This window comes from Condylostylus longicornis, unplaced genomic scaffold (genome assembly GCF_029603195.1).
Source record: "Condylostylus longicornis isolate FDR11 unplaced genomic scaffold, ASM2960319v2 ptg000055l, whole genome shotgun sequence".
Classification (NCBI taxonomy): Eukaryota; Metazoa; Arthropoda; class Insecta; order Diptera; family Dolichopodidae; genus Condylostylus; species Condylostylus longicornis.
Window position 1 is genome coordinate 3,766,354 of NW_026578024.1, and position 9,829 is coordinate 3,776,182.

General features: G+C 26.0%; 1 protein-coding gene across 1 annotated transcript; it reads right to left on the reverse strand.

Moving 5' to 3' along the window:
- Positions 1-6,674: 6,674 nt before the first annotated feature.
- Positions 6,675-7,491, reverse strand: LOC129612056 (uncharacterized). Its single transcript, XM_055525506.1, has 2 exons — positions 7,233-7,491; positions 6,675-7,153 (listed from the first exon to the last, which is right to left on the reverse strand). Exons 1-2 carry the CDS (start codon positions 7,393-7,395, stop codon positions 6,915-6,917), a joined length of 402 nt encoding a protein of 133 aa, XP_055381481.1. The 5' UTR covers positions 7,396-7,491; the 3' UTR covers positions 6,675-6,914.
- Between the last annotated feature and the right edge of the window lie 2,338 nt (positions 7,492-9,829).

Below are 9,829 nucleotides of genomic sequence, written 5' to 3' on the forward strand. Positions count from 1 at the left end.
GGTATTCCACCCACATAAAGAGTCTTTATATTTTATCAGAATTCTTTATCTGACCATAAATATTATTGCACTCTTATCAGTTATTTGATTATGTAATTCAATATATTTTATGAATTTAAACATATTGCACAATGAAATATGATGAAGATTTTTACAATTCATTCTCCTATACAATTTTAATGAAAATTGCATAAAGTTCTACTATGCAGTGTGTTTGTGTACGTATAATAGTTTTTCTGACAATTATTATTAATTCTGTTTATTTATATTCATTTAAAATGGAAATAATATTTTTAGATTCAATTTAATTCAATTTAATTTAATCTTTGTATTCACATACTCAATCACTGAAATCCAAGTATTTCAATTAAAGATCTAATGTCATTTAATCGTATATTTGCCAGATTAAGATTTTATTGATATTTAACTTGATATGTACAGGAGGAAAAGAACTTGTAGAGTATGTTAAATACAAATGGCAAAAATGCAATACCAAAAAAGTACCACATTACTTGAACAAATTTAAATAAAAATTATTCCTTTAGCTCTTATGTCTATTATATTTGCACATTGAATTATGATTCGTATAAAAGCGATGCAGCTGTCCTAAAAACAACACACACTATATTGCTATAAATCAGAATTTGTGGCACACGATTAAATTCATTTTGATCTTTAAACTGGTTGTATTTAAACATGTGGCTCGTTCACGAAATAACAGTTCACAGAATTAAGACGATAAGTATCTCTCTTATTGATTTACAAATATAATGCTGACTTTGTTTACAAATGGAAGATGAAAATAAAATCTTTAACAAAATCGAATTTAAATGAAATTTATTCTATCATTCACCTGTCAATATCGTTAATGCAATCCTCCTCTTTGATTGGCCTAATGTTTTGTGTCTTTTTCCATAAACAAATCAATAATTGTTTGGATCTAAAGCATTATTGAAAAATAAAATCAATATTCATGAGCATGTCACGTTATTAAACAACTTATTCCGAAGCAACACAAATACTCATGTACATTAAGAATGAAAACACGTCGTATTATAGACATTGCTGTTAGTGCTGACACAATTCTATTTTTCGTAATCTTCATTAATGCCATTTCATTGAGAAGAACATTTTTGAAAATAGTTGAAAATTGTGCATCCAATAACCTTGTTTTTTGTTTTGCCCATCCATAGATAAGTGAAGATTTCCTCTCGATTGAAAACTAAGTGGTGGTTGAAAGACTGTAAGAAGTCACAAAAATTTTTCTCGTGCCATTTGTTTCGCTAGAGCAGATTCCATTGATAAAATATGAATATAATCGTAATTTTAATCACTTTATCCGGCGACAGGAATTTATGTTCCTGAAACACCCGAATATTGAATTATCATCGCAAATCAGGGCAGTTCCAGTCTAAACACAAAGAAGTAAACAAACAGAGTGATTGAAAGTATTTTAAAGAAAGTTCATTCTAATAAAAGCAATTATCACATATTAATTAAATCACTACTAATTTAAATATAGGGGAATAGAACGTAAATGACATAATAACCGAACGAGCTTTTTGCATCTATAGCATGCTGACAGCAAGTATGAATAAGTATTCCAAAGCTCTTGTATGACCTTAGTTTTTTTAACATGAACACTGATATTTCCTTTGAAAACTTTTGTTTTATAACAACTTTTATCATTTAGTTAAGAATAACAAGTTAGGAATAACAATTGAATTCTGCATAATCAATCCTCTAATAGTTCCTTACTCAATTTCAAATACATATTTTAATTATTCTTATAAGGACAATGAATTGTTCTAAATATAAAACCACATGAATGTTCTCTTTAACTCTCATTCATCTAAAAATTAAATTGATACTATAGTATGTGCTACAAAATTTACTAACATGACACTTATTAACTTCATTCGTAATGTTCTATAATAGGAAAATTCCGTTTGTATGTGAAAGTGAAAAGATAATTTAAGCATTATTCTTACAAATTTTACATGTACGTACCATCTTGTTCTCATCTTTCCCTCTTCATCTCAATTAAATTGAAACTCTTTTGATATATAGAGAATGAATATACGAAAATTAATCTGTATATTGGATGATTTCGCATATGAGACGCTGTGCGATTGTGTATCTATCTACATATAAGATAATTTATTATTTTAAGATTAGTTCTTTAGCACCATAGCTGCAAACTGAGCATGTTGTGTGATGGAATGTCTTTTAAGCAAGCAAATAAAGAAAAAAAAGCGTGCATAATATGATCTTGACTTTTTATATTGTTTCTAAATTGTAATCTTAAATCTAATACTTATATAAGTTTTTCTCATGAGAAACTACAATGAATCAAAATAAATAAGTAATTCTAAAATATTCTTTAGAAATAGCAATGACAAGCTATATGCAAATAGTAAAAATCTATATGTAACTAGGTTTGTGTAGTTCAGTTTCATTGTGTATATAAAGTGGAAGACACTTAATGTTAACAACAATTCGCGTAAAAAAAGAATTAATGTTGTTATTGCTGTTGAAAGAATATATGTACATACATAGAGTTGATAAGAAATGAAACGAAGGCGTGGTGCGTTCTACAAAACAAACTACAATAATTATACAGTGATATTAAAAATTCATTCATCAAGAAAATTATCTAACAATTTCGTGTATTGTATGTAAATTATTTGTCACACATTTTTTCTTCCGTGTAAAGTGCTGTGTTAATTTATTTAAAATTATAATTAATCTATTTTTTTTCGGTTTAATATATTGGCAATGGAATTTAAGATTCTTAGCATTTGTTTTTTATATTTGTTATAAATACATATTTAATGCCAACTTATGAGAGATTTCCCATAAATCAAGTGTTTAGAAAAAAGAAAAGAATAAAATCTTTGTCGATTAACAAAAAATCTTTCCTGCTTTATACTGTATTATTGCTTTTGGTCTTTCATGACATCAAATTACTATGCATTCTTTACTATTCTTTCTAGAACGCCTGGAGTATTTATAAACAAAAGTTTGTTTGTATTTTTCGGCAAAATAAGGAAAATGCAGGACTTTTGAAGATCGTTATCGCTGACGTTCAAAATACACCCGCTACTCCTCAGCTTCAGTTAAGAAGCATATTCAGTAATGGAATACGCATATAAAATTTTTTATTGCTGATCAGAAGTCTGGGCAACGCATATTAGTACCATGAAGTGAGTGTTGTATTAAAAGTTGTGATTCTTCTTAAATTTACAATTTTGCAAATGTTTTTGGAGTAAATCTCTTAAAATTTAGTCTCTTTACCCCAGTTCGAAATAGGGTGTTCCACTTGGCAATTATAAAGTGAAAGCTTTAGATTCATAAGTCACTAAGTTTAACTATTCGGGTGACTGTATAGCAATGATCGCAATTACGTGGCACGTGTGCCAAGATTGGTACGCTTCGAAACTTTGCTGGCACGCGTGGTAAGTTGATATTGAAGAATATATCTGATATTTTTGTTTTTATTTTTGTTGATTGAATATATTTAAGTTTTTTTATATAAATTTATGTTTAAATATGAACAAAAATTAATATAAAAACGAATATAACTATTCTGATTTTCAATACTCTTAATTTTATGGAATAGATTCGGCATGCCGAAATATTGGTTTGAAAAAACACATCTTTTTTGGCACAATACATAAAATCTTATTGCGACCACTGTTGTATAGCATGCCGGAGTTTTTTCTATATGTTAATTTATTCTTGGAAGTTATTGATGTCAATTTCTTACTTTTATTGGTATTCAATTGTTTTTATACTAAAATTTTATTTTTAATAAGAAAATGTTAAGCTATATATGTAATGGCTAACAAAATTTTTATAATAACCTGACCAGGTTCCGTTAACAGGTCCGATGCATTGATCAGATGTCTTAAATTTTTATTACCAAAATTATTACCAGGTTTATTGAAAAACCTTAAAAATTTTATGTTTTAAAAAACCAATATGTTTCAACAAAAGTTCAAATTCAAATTTTATCTCTGTAAGGAAAATTGACTATTATGGTAGTTTGATTGATAGCAATTATATGATAGTATCTCTAAACTTTACAAATATAAAAAATTTGGCTTAAATAATATTAGTAATAAAATATTAAATATTTAATATTCTTTTATATATTCTGAAAAGAAATTGAGAAACTCCTCCTAGCAACTCCTTTATCACATAGTTCAATACTTGGAAATAAGGTAAAGTGAGGTAATTTCGTCATGTTAAGGGACTTTTTCGGTTTTTTAACGATGTATTTCGAAGAGTTAATGTGTGTGCAATAAAAGTATCATTTTTTGTTAGTTTGGAATGTTGACAAAATTATTTTTAACTTTTTTAGACAGTTACTTTGTGAATTATTATATTTTTTTAAATTTTAAAATATTTCCAAAAGTCATGTAATTTCGTCAGCAAAAACTTTGAGTTTTTAATTTCGTCATGTGGAGTTGCTAATTTCGTCATGGCAAAAAAAAACTAGGTTTTAATACAGTTCATTGGGCTAAAATAAAAAATAATGCAAATTTAAACTGTGTATATCATAATTAATAACTATACGGTAACAATTTTGAAAAAACAGCATTACAATATTTGAACAATTCAAAAACTATGTAAAATTTTAATTTCGTCAGCACCCTATTTAAGTATTACATTCCGCCGCCTCACAAAATATGATTGTAAATAAAATTTTAGTAAAAATTAGTTTTAAATTTAATAGTTTTTTTAGATATTGTACAGAACATTTATATTTGTCAAATTTAACATTTCAATTTCTGTTTTTCTCGTGTTTTTATCATTATTTGTAGAAAAACTTTGGCAATCTACATTTTTCGTTACTATTAAAATAGATTGTACCGGTAATACCTAAATAAAATATAACTGACGAAATTTTATATTTTGGCTAGAAACACTGTAAATAAAAGTTCTGCATTCAATTTTTTTTAATATTTTAAGTTTCAAAAGTAAATATTCATATTTTAAAATGTTTTAATAAACCACTCAATTTCGTCATTCTGACGAAATAATCTCCAACTCCAAAAAATTTGGTTGGTAATTTCGTCACTTAACTTTTATTTTTTAATATTTCACTTTTTCAATTTTTTTCTTATTAATAATGTTTTTTTAAGTTTAATTTGTCAAAATATAAGCAAATATGTAAGAAATTACACATATTTCAACAGATATACCCTTAAGAAACTTTCTACTTTTCTTAACGAAAACACTAAGAAAAAGCAAAAATTTGCCCCGGAATTTTTTCAGTAATTAAGAATGTCTTTTAAAATTAATTTATTCTAATTTTTTAAAATTTAAAAACGGATCTTCTCACTTCAAGTATATTTAAAAACAAAAATGTTTAAAGTTTATTGAAAATAGATGGGGTTTCCTAATATTTGACAAATATGTCAAGGAAGTGCGACCTATGACGAAATTAAATGCACTGACGAAATTACCTTACTTTACCTTAATTGTTTGAAATACCTGGAAAATATTTTTAATTTAATTTCAATTTCTTAGCGAAATTTCATGAAAAAATTTAAATAAAAATTTTATAGAAATTTAATAAAGTAATAATTAAGGAAATAAATTATTTTCTGAGCTTTTATAATTATAGACAAACTCATTAGCTCTTAATTATCAATTGTAATGAGTAGAATATAGAAAAAAAAAAGCAGTAATGAACTCATAAAAGATTATTTTAGGGACCTTAAAAATTTATTAAGCGTTTCTTAATTTAAAATTTAATTAAGTAAGTGAAAAATGTAATTTATTAAAAAATACAATAATGTGTAGAAAGGCACAATTGTATAACAATAAAATTCCATAATATTAATACCCTTAAATCAATTCCATGATAATTAGGAGAATTCTATAGTATAACTGTCGAAATTGAGGCTCCGGAATTAAAGCGAATTTTGTGTGTAAAACAGAAATTTCCAATTTTTTTTCTTATTTAAATCTCACAACATTTAAGCATGCTCTTTGCTTAAAATATTTAAAACTCAACAATTTTCGTATTCAATTTTAACGAAAATTTTTTTTTTATTACATTTTCCTCTACTTCCTCCATAGAACCCAACCATAAATCTTTAAAAATAATATAAAAAAGTCTAAATCTAATTTTTATTACATTAAAAATAAAGTGTGATTTATTTTATGATTTTGTCTTACAGATAATTCCGCTTTTCCAAACATTAAATTTCTTTTTTTTTTTTTTTTGAAAAAAAAAAAATCCATAACATTATTATATCAAAAAATTATCTTGCATATTTTTTTGCACAATTTTAAAGAATTTCAGTTGGTTTTTGTTGTAAAATAACAATAAAAGATTAAGTATGAAAAAGAAAATTTTGTATTATCCTTAAACCTTAATGAAGTTTACCCTACTTTGCTACATTGTGTATATGTACACACGTACAAAGTATATTTGATAAATTTTAGAACTGAAAGAGATCAAATTTTAAAAGCGATGAATATTGATCAGATACCTTGGTTTTAATTCAAGGTCCTTTTGAAAAACAAAATTGTTTACATTGATTATCATTTTGATTTTAATTTTGAGGTTGTCCTTAACAAATTCGAGCACATAGTCAATAAAAAAAAATATTTTTCAAAGTTAATGTAAGCATGAACAACTGCTAATTAAAGCAAAATTTTAATTATAATTTAAATTGTTTTTATTGTAGCAAAAACTTGGAAACGAACAGCACTCTGTACTTAAAATTTTTATATAAATTTGATGTACAATAGCAATAATATTTCAATATTTATAATTCACTAAAATTTACTCAATGTTATTTCCACTGATGTTCAATTTGTTAATATTTATTTTAATTATTTCACTGTTATTTTTAGTTCATAAAATAAAATTAATGCATAATCAATTAATAAAATTAACGACCATAACCACATCCGTGTCCACAGCCGCCACCACCTCGTGGTTTGTGTCCAAAACCACCTCCTTTTCCAAGGCCTCCACCACCACCACCACCACCAAATCCACCTCCTCCTCCGAAACCTCCACCTTTTCCAAAACCTCCACCTCCGCCAAATCCACCACCACCGCCACCGCCGCCGCCAAAGCCTCCACCAAAACCACCGCCTCCACCAAATCCACCTCCAAAACCTCCACCTAATTTAATTTTAAAATAAATTAAAGTGTTTCTGCGTGTGCTTAATTGAAATGAAATTTAATAGAAACTTTGTAATACCTAAACCTCCTCCACCATGTCCACCATGTCCACCAAATTTACCACCACCGCATCTATTCCCACAACCTCCTCCTTTTTGAAAAATAGGAGTCGCTTGTGTCAAAAATGTATTTAATGTTATAATTAAAGCCAAAGTGATCAGCGTAAAAAATAATGACCTCATGTTTTTATATTGTTTTAAAATGCAAAAATATTTATTGAATTCAAAATTTGCAACTTCTATGCTCGACTATTTTTTAATAACTACTAAATTATGATAGATTTCAACTGATTTTTAAATAAAATTTTTATAACAAAGTATTCAACAGGTTCTTAATAATTATCTACGAGTGTAAAAATTCATGTAATTAAAATATGGGTGGGAAATTAAGTACGATTACAAAAATTACATTCTATTGTATTTCCGTACATTAAAATCAATTTTGTTCTTAAATTAATATTAAAGATGATTCAATAAAAATTTATTATGATTAAAAAAATAAATTAAAATGGTGAAGAACCGATCATATTTCCTATAAAAATTACAATAAATGGCTTGTAATGCATAGATGCACATAAACGTTTAATCGATCTTTAAAGCTTGTAATAAGCTTAAAATAATATTCAAAAGTATTTCAATTGGCACCTAATCAATCAAAATTTTGCAGTTTATTATACGAGTTCATTATAAAGTCATTAATGCATTCTAAGTATAGAAAAATTAGTTGATTTTTCTACCGAAGAAAAGTATGTCGATTTGTTAAATCCGGGTTTCTTGAATTTATTTATTTTTAATGAAACCACAACAAAGGATCCGCTACAACAATATGAAGTTTCCTGTAACTAAATTACCATAATTTTTGAAAAATTTTTTTTATTTTTTTATAGTCCCCTATTTTGTGTTTGAGAACATTGAAGAGCAAAATTTAATTATCGATGTTTAGATCTCAAACTCACATCCAAATTGTTACATTTTATTCATGATTCAATTGCAGTCTTTATTTTACTCACGAAAATAACCAAAAAGATTACAATTTAAATTTTATTTAAAATTTTCGACACACTTTCATTAGAGTTTACGGATTTTTTTAACAAAAATTTGAAATGCAAAAAAAAATTAAGACCGTACGCTCGGGCGCCATCGACGTAAATTTCATTTAATTTTTGTTTATTTTATGAAATCAAGTAATTTCGGGTAACTAATACTGTTATGACACTTTATACTTACTACAATTGCTGGGAACTAAATTAAAGAAACATTGTGCTTATTAGGATTTGTTCTCTATAAATTTGTATCTTAAGCTATGCATGTGTAATGTTTAAATTTTTAATTTTAAAATAACATTTTATTAGTATAATTGCAGGTTCTGTTAAGTACACTCCGTATTTATATTTATAAATCAAAGAAAATATTACCAAACATCGGTTTAGATCTACAATTTATAAGTGTTAAAATTTTTTCCATAACAAAGATGAAGTTTCCAAATAAAAATTGAGGATATAAAATAAGTAAAGGAAAGAAATCAAATATGCCGAACATCATTGAAAATTAAAATTATTCTTGTTTTGTTCTTTTGAAGCTATAAATAATTTTTACATATTTTTTATTACACCTTAACATCAGTGCTATACGATATAAGAAGAAAGTTGAACTTTTATCAAAATTAAATTTAGAAATATAAATTTGGCATAATAAAATTCATTTCTATAATTTTTCTAGGATCTCTTTTTTTTTTCTTCACAAAAAAAAGATATGAAAGAAGAGGTTGTTGTGCTTTAACAGCGCCTAAAAATAATGTCACTTCATTTCGTCCTTCTATTTTTCTTCATATTGCTTTGCTTTTTTCCTTTGATTGCGTGTTTTATTAAATTAAATTACTTATGATATTGATCCCATATATTGAGTATGAGGAAGCTGGAGGTACACAAGCATCACATATTTTTTATATTCACAATATTGTAACAATTGAAATACATATTTTACTTACAAATTTATCTTTGTAATCTGTACGTAATAAAAAATTTTTTATATTTTTACACATATTTTACCCGCCTGATACTTGATTCATCAATGTGTATAAAAAATGACTTCGGGATAAAAAAAATTACGATAAAAATAATTTTATATTTTCAAAAAAAAAAAATTGGATTATTCTCGTCATAGAACAGAAAACCTTTCAATTTTGGGGAACCTGTCCAATTAAAGCCCTCCTAAGTGCGTAAATATTTTACAATAAGTCATAAAGTTTAAGTATTCTAATTTCTGAAGCAATAAATTTGAGAAACTTTTATATTATTATAAATAAACATAGAACGGGGTTCAAAAAAGCTTCTGCATCGAAGCTGGAAATTTTGTATTAAGAATACTGTTTAAAGTTTTTAAGTAACAAACTAATAAGTAACAAACACAGTAAGGCAGCAATATGATAAGAATTTGTTATTTTCCTTGCAATTTTACCTTTATATTAAAATACATTATGAATTTACTCTTATAAACATGTCTGTACGAAACAATCATTGTGAGTATTACAGTTTATAGTAAAGCAACAGTTAAAAATTTCCTTGTCATTTTATTTTTATAGTTTAATGAATAAAATATTACGTAAATTTCTTCCATA

Bases quoted from the DNA above. Each gene is read 5' to 3' on its own strand.
- LOC129612056 (XM_055525506.1), bottom strand. From the start codon at position 7,395: ATGAGGTCATTATTTTTTACGCTGATCACTTTGGCTTTAATTATAACA. The intron at 7,154-7,232 runs GTATTACAAAGT...AAATTAAATTAG, and splicing joins ACATGGTGGAGGAGGTTTAG to GTGGAGGTTTTGGAGGTGGA.